This window comes from Carcharhinus amblyrhynchos, chromosome 11 (genome assembly GCF_965287045.1).
Source record: "Carcharhinus amblyrhynchos chromosome 11, sCarAmb.v2.hapA, whole genome shotgun sequence".
NCBI lineage: Eukaryota > Metazoa > Chordata > Chondrichthyes > Carcharhiniformes > Carcharhinidae > Carcharhinus > Carcharhinus amblyrhynchos.
The window spans coordinates 82,269,706-82,283,348 of record NC_137334.1 but is presented as its reverse complement, the minus strand read 5'-3'; the positions used below and the strand labels follow the sequence as shown (position 1 = coordinate 82,283,348).

The 13,643-nt window shown below is 38.8% G+C and overlaps 1 protein-coding gene across 4 annotated transcripts in view; it reads left to right on the top strand.

Moving 5' to 3' along the window:
• ptpn4a (protein tyrosine phosphatase non-receptor type 4a) overlaps nucleotides 1-13,643 on the top strand; it is a 307,923-nt gene that overhangs the window by 159,194 nt on the left and 135,086 nt on the right. For all 4 annotated transcript variants that reach the window (XM_080199483.1, XM_080199485.1, XM_080199482.1 and 1 more), the window contains 4 exons: nucleotides 3,480-3,532; nucleotides 6,948-7,068; nucleotides 7,169-7,256; nucleotides 13,132-13,220. In XM_080199483.1, the coding sequence (XP_080055609.1) occupies nucleotides 3,480-3,532; nucleotides 6,948-7,068; nucleotides 7,169-7,256; nucleotides 13,132-13,220 (351 nt within the window). The remainder of the gene's footprint in view (nucleotides 1-3,479; nucleotides 3,533-6,947; nucleotides 7,069-7,168; nucleotides 7,257-13,131; nucleotides 13,221-13,643) is intronic.

Sequence of the window (13,643 nt, the reverse complement as noted above, 5' to 3'; positions counted from 1 at the left end):
TCTCAGTGTTGGAACATGGAATATGTTGTCATGCAGATTATTGAACATAAGAACATAAGAAATAGGAGCAGGAGTAGGCCATCTAGCCCCTCAAGCCTGTCCCGCCATTCAGTAAGATCATGGCTGATCTGAAGTGGCTCAGTTCCACTTTCCCACTTTCTCCCCATAACCCTTAATCCCCTTGCCTACCAAAAACCTATCTACCTGTGTCTTAAATATATTTAGCAAGGTAGCCTCCACCACTTCAACGGGCAGAGAAACTGGTATTATTTAAAGTGGCTAAATAATGGAGTGAAATCTTGAACTATGTAGTGCAATGTGTTTTTGGATTGCTGAAGTAAAAGGCTGCTAACGTAGACTTGAACTGAATGGCCTGCTACTTTGTGAGCGTCTTGGCTCTTGTTCATTTGATAAACAGATGGAGAGGAGATGAGCAACGTAAGAAATCATTTACATGGCAGTAGCTTTTATGATTGGAAACTTGCAATAAATTTCCCAAGCCATTGTAGTGAGTTCCTAGGAAGTTAAGATTTAGTAAGAAAAGGGTGCAAAATAAATTTCTAAATTAATGTTTTGATCAAATGGCACTTAACATACATAAACCTAATAACATCTTATCTCCAATATTAAGTAGTGATGGAATTAAGTTCCTGTTTGCCCACATGTAATGTGCGACCTCTATGAAGGGGCACATCACACTTTTGTAAATCCAACATTGTGTTTATCATGTTTACGACAGTTTATTGGAGGTCACCTTATGATTTTGTTATGGCTTTGAATATAAGTTCTGAGTCATTAAATATAATGCCTGAATATTCAGATAACAATATAACAACATTTCCTCTCAGATTGTAGTTTTAACAATTTGTAGGTTTTCCAAGGAAGAATACTTTACTCAAAGTTGATTGTCGGTTTGGCTCCCGTTGTGGCACGTTTGTGTGCACAGGAAGCTGCATATGTTAAGATACAGGGTCTTGTTCTTTACAGATAGAACATGTACACACATTGCATTGGTTTCAGTTAAACAAAATAAGTGAGAGCTATTCACTCCCCAGGGAAATACGTTGACTGGTCAGGGTCAAGCTGCCTGGTTTAATTTTCAAACAATGCTTGGCAGTTAACTGTCAGTCACTAGCAACTTGTGCATTCTCTATAGCAACTTCTCTTCCAGTCCTCTTGCCAACAAATTAGCACTTTTCTCATATGGTATAAATTATTGTTTTCCTGTTATATTGATACTCTTGCAAAGTATCCTGAAGAATGCAAGACAAAAAATTTTGACATGCAATACTGAAGTTATTACAGAAATGTAGAATTCCTAAAGTGCAGAAGGAGGCCACTCAGTCCATTGAGTCTACACCAACTCTCCGAAAAAGCATCTTACCCAGCTCTCTCCCCCTAATCCTGCACATTTACCATGGCTAATCAATCAAACTTGCACATGCTTTGACACTAATGGGCAATTTAGCATAGCCAATCCACTTAACGTACATATCTTTGGATTGAGAGGAAACCAAAACACCCATAGGAAACCCACACATGGAGAGAATGTGCAAACTTCACACAGTCACCTAAGGCCAGAATCAAACCCGAATCCCTGACTCTGAAGCAGCAATGATAACCACTGCCAACGTGCTACCTGTTCTGTATTACAGAATGACTACTCAAAGATTCTTAAAAGTTGCAATTGGGAAATGGTTTTGGTTTTTAAAATTGTGTAGGATTAATCAGATTTTACTCCTTTTGAAGTACAAAAAATTTTAACAGGCAAAAATTTACTGAATTGCACTTTATGGGGAAAATGCTGTTCAAACAAAACTGTCCTCCTAAAAACAAAGGAATTGTAAATAACATGAATGGTGTTAATAACTAATTTGTATCCAGTGGCGTTCACTTTGTAAGTTATTGGATAAATAGGTATTTCCTTCCTTCCATCATTTTTTTAAACTAATGTTATTGTACCTTGCCATTGCATTGTGAACTACCAAATATCTCTTGGAAAAAAGGACTTGTAAATAGGGTGTGAATCTCCGAATCGGAATTTGGAAGCCTTATCCTGCTATAAGGATGTTCAGCTTGTTACAACCAGGAGGGGTGTTTATTTAAACAGCACTCCCTTCTTGTCTCACCGCCTGTCCCTTAGTAAAACAATGCTTTGATCTGTTTCCTCCTTTATAAGTGGTGGCATATTTCCTCATGTTCTTGGTGTTTTTGTGATCCAAATTTCTTGTAACCCCACAGTGTACTGGAGATAGGATGAACTGAAAGGCTTAACTTATTTGCATAAGCTCAAAATATGTGAATCACAGTTGCATCTGTGCTCTGGTAGTGAAAAGAGAGATAGAGAAAAGAAAGATTCACAGTGCAAAGACCAGAGAGAGAAATAAATCTTGACTCGTGGGTTCCAGAGTCCCGACTCAAAGTCCACAGAGCTATTCATTCACTGAGGTCAGTAGGTTGAAAACCGATGCTATATAGTTCATTATTCTAGTGGTATTGACTTCACTAGATTAGATAGACATGCAAAGATGTAGGCAATGGAACCTTCCAACAGAAGCCAGATAGATGGGGTCAGGTTTTTTATTCATTGATACGACGTGGATGTCACTGGCTGAGCTAGCGTTTATTGCGAAGGCATTCAAGAGTTACCTGCGTTGCTGTGGGTCTGGGGTCACATGTAGGCAAGACCAGATAAGGACAGCAGATTTCTTCCTTTAGAGGACTTTAGTGAACTAGATGGATTTTTGTGGCAATCAACAATGGTTTCATGGTCGTCATTGGATTATGATTTCAGATTTTTATTGATTCAAATCCCACCATCTGCTGTGGTGGGATTTGAATCCAGGTCCCCAGAACATTACCATGGGTCTCTGGATTATTAATGCAGACAATACCACTGTGCCACTGCCTCCCCCTTGTTCAGTTTATGCCAAAGTTCCTTTGGTCTGGCTTAATAGTCAGCACATTGACCTTTTCAGCCCAGCAAGGCATTATTACTGGTTTCACAAGCCAAGGCTGATGTCACATGGCTCCCACCTCTCTACAGTGAGTGACAAGGGATGTGCATCCCTCAATTGGGTCCCCACTAAGAATTGAAAGGAAGATTGTGGGGCCCGTTATCTTAGCAGATGAGCAGACTCAGTTGGTCAGCCTGGGTAATGAAATGCAAATAAAATTTGTATTACATTCTTTGAATTTGGCTTGTGCAGCCCATAGGGGCTCATTAGTAGCTCCTCAGAGCTAACGATTAGAGTTTCCCTGCTGCGGCCAGGTAATTTTGTTTGTTCGGAAGACAGACATATTCAGCCATTTTTTTCTAGTCTTTGCCCAGTTTTTAAAATATTAGAAGTAGTCATGAGGATATCTATATAAATTTTATAAAAATATGCAGTGTGAGGTTTTAGGCCCTTCACAAAATGTCCAAGTAATCGTAATTGCTGTGGAATAACTGCAATACCTTTCAATTATCCCTTTTCTAGGTTGCCTTGTCCATATAACATTGCAGCTCTTCTGGCTTCTTACTCTGTTCAGTGTAAGTATATGCTTAATAATTTCAGTTCCATATGGCAAATATTTTTGCTTTCCTCTGTTATAACTCTGTTGTAATTTTGTACTTTTGAACCTTTGTTTAATGTTCCACATCCTACACTGCTATAGAACATAGAAGATAGAACATAGAACATGACAGCGCAGTACAGGCTCTTTGGCCCTCGATGTTGCATCAACCAGTGGAACGAATTTAATGACCCTCTAACCTAACTATTCCAATATTATCCATATGTCTATCCACTGACCATTTGAACGCCCTTAAAGTTGGCGAGTCCACAACTGCTGCAGGCAGAGCATTCCACGCCCTTACTACCTTCTGAGTAAAGAACCTACCTCTGACATCCGTCCTATAATTATTACCCCTCAATTTAAAGCCATGTCCCCTCGTCACCATCCGAGGAAAAAGGCTCTCACTGTCCACCCTACCTAATCCTCTGATCATCTTGTATGCCTCAATTAGGTCACCTCTTAACCTTCTTCTTTCTAACGAAAACAACCTCAAGTCCCTCAGCCTACCCTCGTGAGCCTACCCTCGTGAGCCTACCCTCGTGAGCCTTTCACTCCACTGCCAATGGCATTATTGACCAATCTATCCTTTTTCAGCAAATGTACTCTGCATTCTACACCTGTATCATTATTATCACCTGATACCCACTCATATGTTATCTGTTGCCTCCCTTCATCTAATACCTTTTGGTGATATCATTCCATAAGACTATAAGACAGGAGTAGACCTTTCAGCCCTTTAAGCCTGCTCTGCTATCTATAAGGTCATGGCTGATCTAACACTCAGTTATCTTTCCTGCCTTGTCCCCTTAATTCCCCTACTGATTTAAAAACTTATTGATCTCAGCCTTGAAAGTGTTCAAGACTTGGTCTGTACAGCTTCCTGTGGTAAAAAATTCACCAGTTTTTGAGAGACAAAATTCTTCCCCAAATCTCTCTCATTCTGGGACGATACACTCTGGCCCTACACCCTCCCATGAGTGGATACATTCTCCCAACATTTAACCTGTCTAAGAATTTTGCATGTTTCAACCATATCACCACTCATTCTTCAGAATTCCAAGGAGTACAGCCCCAACCTGTTTAATCTTTCCTCATGTGAGAGTTCCTCCTTAGCTGGGATCATCTTATAAACCTCTTCTGTACTGCCTCCAGTGATGTATCTTTCCTTAAATAAGGGGACCAAAACAGTACACAGTATTCTTAAGGTGTCTACATTTAGCGCCTTGTACAGTTGCAGCAGCACACCTTTACTCATATACTCCAGCTTGTTTGAAATAAAAGCCAGCCTTCCATATTACCTTCTGCTAGCTTTGAGTTTCATGAACAAGGGTCCCCAAGTCCCTCTGTGCTTTCTGCAGCACCTCTCCATTTAAATAATAATTCACCTTTTCTTTCTTCCAAAATTAACAGTCTGACATTTACCCACATTGAATTCCATTTGCCAATTTTCTCCCATTCACTTAACCTATCAGTATTGCTTTGTAAGCTATTTATGTCCTTGCATCCTGCCTTCCGTCCTACCTTTATCATCTGCAAATTTGGCCACGGTACTCTCTGATCCTTCTGCCAAATCATTAATGTATAAGGTGGCATTCCACCCCACACCCCCCTCCATCACTACTGCTGCCTGTTAGTTAGCCAATTCTCTATCCATGCCAGAATATTGCCTCCAACACCATAAGCTCTTGTGTGGCAGCTTATTAAATGCCAACTCCACTTGTTCATCAACTGTTTTAAATTGTTCTCTCGAGGCTTTGTTATTGCTGCATTTCTTTACAAGCTTGTGGAAAGGAGCACAAATATGCCTTTTGGTCCCCTCAAGCCTGTTCCACCATTTAATAAGATCAAGGCTGATCTGACTAATTTCAAACCTGCATCCACTTATCCCTGATAACCTATCATCCCTTGCTTACCAATAATGTCCACCTCTGCCTTAAAAATATGTCCTTCTGGAACAGTGTTCCAGAGACACTCACCCCTCAGAGGAAAAAAACTCCTTCTCTGCTTTAATTGGGAAAAACCAGATTTGTTAAATCTCTAAAGTATAAAAAAAAAATTTCATAAGATTTGTTCTGGTAATGTTCTGAGGACCAAATATCTGGACCATTTTTGTTAATTTGAATTTGGAAGCAGCACTTCAAACATGGCATCAAGGAGTAAAAGCTTTGACACGTTAAAAAATATATTTAGCCCTTGCTGAAGCAATTGGTTTACACACAGATTAGGTGAAGCACAGATTCCAAGAAACCTTGAAGTTTGGTCCATGATCTGTAATGCATTAGTGCAGTGTACGCTTTATAGTTGGCATCCAAAAGTCACCCTTGGCACTTGCTCCTGACTCCCTCCCTTCTGTACCCTTATTTCTCCTGTTCTTCTCTTTCCGCCTCCTCTTCCCCACCCCTCAAACTGCCACCTCTACTAGATATTGTCTGTGATGAGGATAAGTTTGGTTACCTAGAGGTACTGTAATAATAAACTATCCAGTTAAATCTCACAAATGAAGAGCGTTTCTTCAGCAAGGTTTTTAGGATGACCATTTTCCATGGAAATGAAATGAAGAGAATTGCAGAACAAAAAAGTAACATAGGATAAAAGCAAAATACTGTGGATGCTGAAATCTGAAACCAAAAGAGAAAACGCTGGAAAATCTCCTGCAGGTCTGGCAGCATCTGTAAGGAGAAAAAAGAGCTGATGTTTCAAGTCCAGATGACCCTTTGTCAAAGCTAAAAGGCATAGATGTTCCAGTGAAGCTCAACGCAGAATGGAGAAACAGCACCTCATCTTCCGGCAAAGCACTTTTACAGCCTTCTGGTCTCAACGTTGAATTCAACAACTTCAGTTGATATGCTATATCTCACTTTGGCTCCCGTTTTGTTTTCATTCTATTAATTTTTTACTGTTCTCTACCTTTTATTTCTTTATTGTCTGTCTTCATTTTTCTCCCCCACCCCCAACAACTCTTTCCCCCTACTTCATCCCCCCTCTCCGCACTTTCCCTTTTCTACGTTCTACTTCTGTCCAATTCTCCCTCCATCTACCACACCTTCATCTGTCACAGGTTACAGTTTCTCTGCCATTTGGCCATTCACACTCTTTGTTTTGTCTGTGGACAGGTTTAGCAGTCCTCGTTTCAGTGGCTCATTTTTCATTTCCCTCCCTCTTCAGTATAAATATCTCCCACTTTCGATGCCTTTTAGCTTTGACAAAGGGTCATCTGGACTCGAAACATGAGCTCTTTTCTCTCTTTACAGATACTGCCGGACCTGCTGAGATTTTCCAGCGCTTTCTCTTCTGGTTTCAGAAAAGTAACTTCTTTTTTCCAGTGCTATAAAGGTTTAATTTGGGATAACCAAAATATTTGCTTCTAACTCTTGCAATTACTTTTAAAGCTGAACTGGGAGATTACAACAATTCAGAGCACTTGCCAGGCTACCTCGCCAATTATTCCTTTATCGCCAACCAACCTCAAGACTTTGAAAAGGAAATCGCAAAATTGCATCAGCAACATAAGTATGTTATTCTAGTGCGAATTAGTAATACTTTTTTGATGTTTTGAAACATTTGTGTCTCAGATGTGTTTCACAATTTAAATATGCTTTTTTCAAAACAGAGGACTATCGCCCGCAGAATCAGAATTTAATTACCTAAATACAGCACGCAGCTTAGAACTATATGGCGTTGAATTGCACTATGCAAGGGTAAGTATAAATCTGGTCCTTGTCTCTTGATTTCCTGGAGTATCCGTTGAGGAAAAATGAGCTTATTTGTTCCTGTGGAGTACAGTTATTTTAAAGTGTTATGGTTCATCGTATTTTTTAAAAATTTGTTCCTCGCTCATAAATTTTCAGATGCTCACCAAATTTGTTTTATTGAGATCATAGTTGAACTGAAGGAACATCTTGTTTGTTTCTTCGAATTTCAGCCAACAGAAATGGAGAATGGTAAATGATACATGCTGTCAAATTTGGGGAGTGATTACTGTGCAGTTAAATTGATTGGATCGACCTAGATTATTAATCATTTTGGTCAACCATTAAGTGGGATCACAGACAGCAAGGTATGGTTCCCCATGCATTGAGTTCTTGGTTAGTGTTGACCAGTGTAAATTGTGGACAAGTGTCAGAAAACAGGTAATTTTAAGTAATTTATATTTGTATTTGTGGGTACTTAAAAATTAGATGTAGCTTTAAGTAAATTTAATTTTATGTTTCTGTATTTGTAATGTGTGTTTACGACATTAAGGCAAATAAAAGGATTTAGAAGAACTGGCTGTTGCTTAGCAAGTAGGATCCACACTCGGGCTTCAAGAGTTTTTGAGTTGGTTGAGTGAGTGCCAGGAAAAGCTGGACACCGGACAGAGAACTGCAGAAGCAAATTTCCCAGAAGAAATAAAAGCCCGAAACCAGGAAGTGAGACAAAACAGTGTTCCAGAAAGACTGAAGTCAAATGGGAACAAGTAGGAATTTGAACACGGTCTTGTTTAGGCAGATTCAAAAAGAAGCAGCGACAGAGTTCTGAATTGAAGGCGCAACTGCAGGAACCAGAATTAAGGTTGGCTAGGTGAGAAGTCAGAAACCTGAAATGATCATATCAACCTCTGAAGCAGTAGTGGTCTACTGGCACGACTGGGTACCTGGGAACTTGAATGCATGAGACGATTCAGGGCACAGGAATGCTGAAAAGACTAGTTGAAATCTTGGAGCTGGATCTTTGGTTCAGGTTTCTGAAAGAAAGCGTTGTATGAGAAAAGAGTGTGTTCTGAGTGGAGATTGGAAACCCTTGTGTGGAAAATAGAGTTCCAGTGAGACGAGCTGACTCAATGCGGCAAGCATCAGCCGATGGGAGCTGCAGAATTGTTTTGGGTCTCATCTGTCACTTGGTTTCAAAATGTGGTATGTCTGAACATGGTTTGTTATTGGTTTATGTGGACTGTGTACTTAGAATATTAGAGCACAATTTTTTTTGTAACTTATGTTATCCTTACAAATTTGTATATATTTGTAATGGTATAGCTGGGTGTTTTACTGTCTTGTTAAAAGTTCATTGGCAGTCCTATGACTGTTCATCTAAACAAAAAGTAAAAGTTAGGTTTCATCTTGGAATCTGACTTGTCCAGCAATAAAAAGTCTGACAACACCAGGTTTTAGTCCAACCTATTTATTTGATAATATACTCACTAGCTTTCGGGGTTACCCCCTTCGTCAGGTGAATGGAGAGTTCTGGCCTCAGACAGAGCATATAAAGCACAGACAATTTAGAGATTACTGATTAAAATGCGAATCCTTACACCTAACCTGCTGTTCAAGACCTGAAGTGGCTGATAATGTGAGTGGAAGAACTGAAGTCAAATGGGAACAAGTAGGAATTTGAACACGGTCTTGAACAGCCACTTCAGGTCTTGAACAGCAGGTTAGGGGTAAGGATTCGCATTTTAATCAGTAATCTCTAAACTGTCTGTGCTTTATATGCTCTGTCTGAGGCCAGAACTCTCCATTCACCTGACGAAGGGGGTAACCCCGAAAGCTAGTGAGTATATTATCAAATAAATAGGTTGGACTAAAACCTGGTGTTGTCAGACTTTTTACTGTGTTTACGCCAGTCCAACGCCGGCATACCCACATCTTGTCCAGCAATAACATTAGCTGGAATCCTAACACTAGCCACACTGCTTTAGCTGCACTGTTTTAACCACATGTGCCCATTTTGGTACAATAGGCCTTGCATACACTAATCCAATATCAGTGTATGCTATCATTTGCCTTACCACTTTCTCAATAAACACATTATTACAATCCTGTAAGGGACAATTTACATTTTTTTAAAAATCTGGAAACTTTGTTTTAACCAATTTACTATGGCAGATTTCACTTTTAACAAAACAAACTTTGCATATAAAAGACTTAAAGAAAGCGAGCACTATTAATGATTTATAACTATATATGTTAAGCATTTATTACTCCCTATTTGCTTATAAGACACATCAGTGTAAAAGTTATTTGCTTCTGTAGGACCACACGTAAGATATGCCACAGTTCTCTAGAAAATTCTCCTCAGCTCCAGCTATTCTCCGAGGTAAAACTTCCATTTACCTAACCTTGACTGTGGAGTCTCAGTCCCTTGTTCTCATTAGCTTACAATTATTGGAACAGTAATCTTCTGGTTATTTGTTTTTGCCACATGGCACTGAGGGATCCACTGTGGATTCTCCCACTAGCTCCAAACTAGGCAGTCTTCCAGTTTCTGTTTCGCAAGTTCGAACTGAAACAAAACCAAATCTGTCTTCCACTCAGTCAATGATGAAGTTCGGGTTTTATTGAGCTTCCGATGCAGGTATATCTAATTGTCATTTGCTTAAGCAAATTTTTCTTGGTGATCTGCAAAGCACACAAGTTCCAGACTGCAACTAAAAACGCCTCCCAGCAACACACTCAGATTTAAACCAGAGAGCCTTCCCACGCTCCACCCATGTCCATGAGAACATAGCCTGTTCTGGTCTATTCTCAAACTGACCTTCAAGCCAGTTGTCCCTCATTTACAATTTCTCCAGCTAGCTAAGCCTACCTGCTGTTTTATAGGCTCTCTGCTATTCTGCCTCTATTAAACAAACATGGGTAACCTTCTCAACTACTATTTCTTTAGGTGTCCTGGAAGTCATTAATACCCAGTATTTTCATTACCATCACAACAATAATCTTTCTAGAACTAAACATTACATGTCAAAATAGTAACATGGGGGGTAGAGTACTAGATAGGTTTGAGGATTGGCTGACTGAGAGAAAACAGAGGATGAGGATAAATGGGTCCTTCTCTGGCTGGCAGAATGTAACTAGCAGGGTGCTGCAGGTGTCAGTCCTTGGATCTCAACTCTTTACAATCTGTATAAATGATCTGCAAGCAGAGACAGAGTGTAACATCGTAAAATTTGCCAATGATACTAAAATAGGTGAGAAAGCAGGCAGTGAAGAGGATATAAAGATTCTGCAGACAGGTTAGGAGAATGGGCCAACATTTGGCAAGGAGCGTTTAACGTGGATAAGTGTGAGGGTGTTCGGTTTGGCAGAAGAAATAGGCAAATTACATAAGAACATAAATTATTACTTAAATGGAAAGCAGATTCAAAATGCATCTGGGCAAAGAGATTTGAGTGACTATGTTCATGAATCGCAGAAAGTCAGTATGTAGGCACAGCACATAATAAAGGTAAATGGGATGTTGGCAGTTATTGCAAAAGGACAGGAGTATAAAAGTAGAAAATTATTGTTGCGATTGTAGGATGTTGGTGAGACCACATCTGAAGTATTGTGTCCAGTTTGGCCTCCTTATTTGAGGAAAGACGTGATGGCATTGGAGGTAGTTCAGAGAAGTTTCACTGGATTGATTCCGGGATAAAGGGGCTGATGTATCAGGAGAGATTAAATGGTTTGGGTTTGTACTCGCTGGAGTTTAGAAGGATGAAGGGGGATCTGATTGAGGTATATCAAATTTTAAAAGGGATTCATAAAGTAAATGTAGACCAAATGTTTCCTCTTTATGGGGCTATCTCGAACAAGAGGTTACAGATGTAGGTTGCGAGGTGATCAATTTAAACTAAGATGAGGAGGAACTATTTCTCTGTGGATGGTGTATTTGTGAAACTCGCTGCCCCTTGAGGGGGTGGAGTCCAAAACATCGAATGGTTTCAAGAAGGTGTTAGATGTATTTCTAATAAAAGAGGGATATAGGGAACACGTGGGGAGGTGGATTTGAGACCAGGGAATGATCAGGCCTATCGATTGAATGGTGGAGCAGGGCTCAATTTGCCTTCTCCTGTTCCTAATTTGTATGTTCCTTTATAACAATGAGCTTCATATTCTCAACAGCAACCAAAAAGGTTAGAGTGCACTTGCATATGCTGCCTGAATACGAATATTGAAATCCAAGTTCCCAATGTGGATCCATCAGACTTTTAATTTACAAGGCAGAAATGGGACTAGTTAAATTTGAATTTTCAATTAGCCACAAGTGAGTCGACCACCATCAGATGGTTATTAGACCACTATAAAGTAAATTTCCCTTCCCTCAAACAGCAAAGCCACGTGTTTTTTAAAAAAAATTGAGATCAGAAATAATCCTATCTTTGAATAATGCATTAAATTGTATGGAATCTCAAACTTGCTAGCTTTGTCCTCACTCAGGATGCTTGCAGCAAAATGTTGTATTTGGTGAGGGAAATTGAATATTCCCTATATATTTGACACCATTGATAAAAACAAATCTAAGCTCTGTCGATAGAATTTGTCATGCAGTTGGTTATGGTGTAAACCAAAATTAAATTATTGACAAAGGGTTAAGATTATATTATGCCTTTTAACAAGACCATTGACTCTGCAAGAGGCACTAGGGATTAGTATATCAAACAGGAATTCGTATGTGCATAATGGTCAACACTTTCAACACACTGAATTTTTGAGTTGGTGAAACACCTGACTGAGATACTGATTTAATATAAAGCCCCTGGTTAATCTTAATCTAGTTGGTTTTAAACAGTAATTTATTTCTATACAATCCATATTTCAGAGCTGAATATGGTTGTGTAAATGGTTTCCACTTTCATTTCTTATACGGGTGATTGATGCCTCCTTCCTCCTTCAGATGGGCCCCATTTGAAGTCACCTTCATTCAGTACAGTGCCTCTTTATGCAGGTCATGATTCTTTGAGCTTCAGATAGTCTGGGTTAGTCTTGTTTCTACGGCAGTAAATTGGTATCTGCAAAGGGTTTCGAACAAGGAGAATAGTCAGGTTATAGGGATGGACTTCATTCTGGTTGCTCTGTCTTGGCATGCAAATTCAGCATTGGTGATGACAACATCTCAAGGTGCAGCACATTGCAGCAAGCATCTTAAGCAAAGACGAAGCTAGCAAGTTTTGAGATTCAATACAATTTAATACATTATTCAAAGATAGCATTATTTCTGATCTCAAAAACATAAAGTTACAACAAATTCTCTGACTGTAGCCAATGGCAGACTTCCAATCTTCTGATTGGCAGGAAGGACAGCTTCTCACTACCTTTTCTTCTTTCCCAAAGTTCTCAAAAAAACACATCCCATGGAAAAACTATTGTTTTCTTTTGTATTATATATATGATGAAACTAGGATAAAATACGATTCTGTCCAGCAAAGAAAATTGAGTCTTTATCTAGGGTGTAAAGAGAATGTGGTAGCCATTCCCATCAATTATTAACACTTTAATTTGGCTGCAAAATGGAATGCCAACTGTTCTCATCTAATTTTTTTTAAAAAATGATTTGTACAAGCTATATACTGTTGCATATTAACAATAGCATGGTACATTTACAACTTTTAGATGTTAGTAGAGACGTTGAGTATTGTTGGAAAAAAAACTTGGCAACTTTTCTAACTTTAGTTCAATCACTGTTTACAATTTTGCTGATTCTGTGATTTTACAAGTCTGGGGCGAAAGATTACTCCATTTAGACTAAAGGACTTAAAGACAATATCTACAGATATTTGTCTTCAATCTTTACCATTACTTTTACGCAAAACTTGACATGAAACTTTCTCTTTTATAGGATCAAAGCAACACAGAAATTATGATTGGTGTGCTGTCAAGTGGGATTGTAATTTACAAGAGCAGGGTACGAATTAACTACTTTCCATGGTAAGGGTGTTCTCTGATAGTCTTAAAACCTGTTTTTATCAAAGCTTTTTGATTACTCTTCTTAATCTGTCTTCCTTTGACTGACATCCATTTTTCATTATACCTTCCTGAAGTACCTTGGAGTATTATTCTGCATTAAAAGCTTTACATAAAACAGGAGTTATTAATTTAAAGTTTTTTGTAAAATAAATCTGCTTATTTTCTTTGGAAACTTCTGTTGAAGAGTTTGCAAGTAATCCAAAAGAATTAGCAGCCCTAAACTATAAGATCATTTATATGCTGTGTTTTAATTTATTGCATTTTTCAAGCAAGTAACCCGAGTCAGTGCATTATTTTTAAACTAGTTGTCAAGATGAAATAAATATTCAGGAAGTGCATTAGAATAGCATTACCTCAAGATAATCATGGATTTAAAAAAAGCTA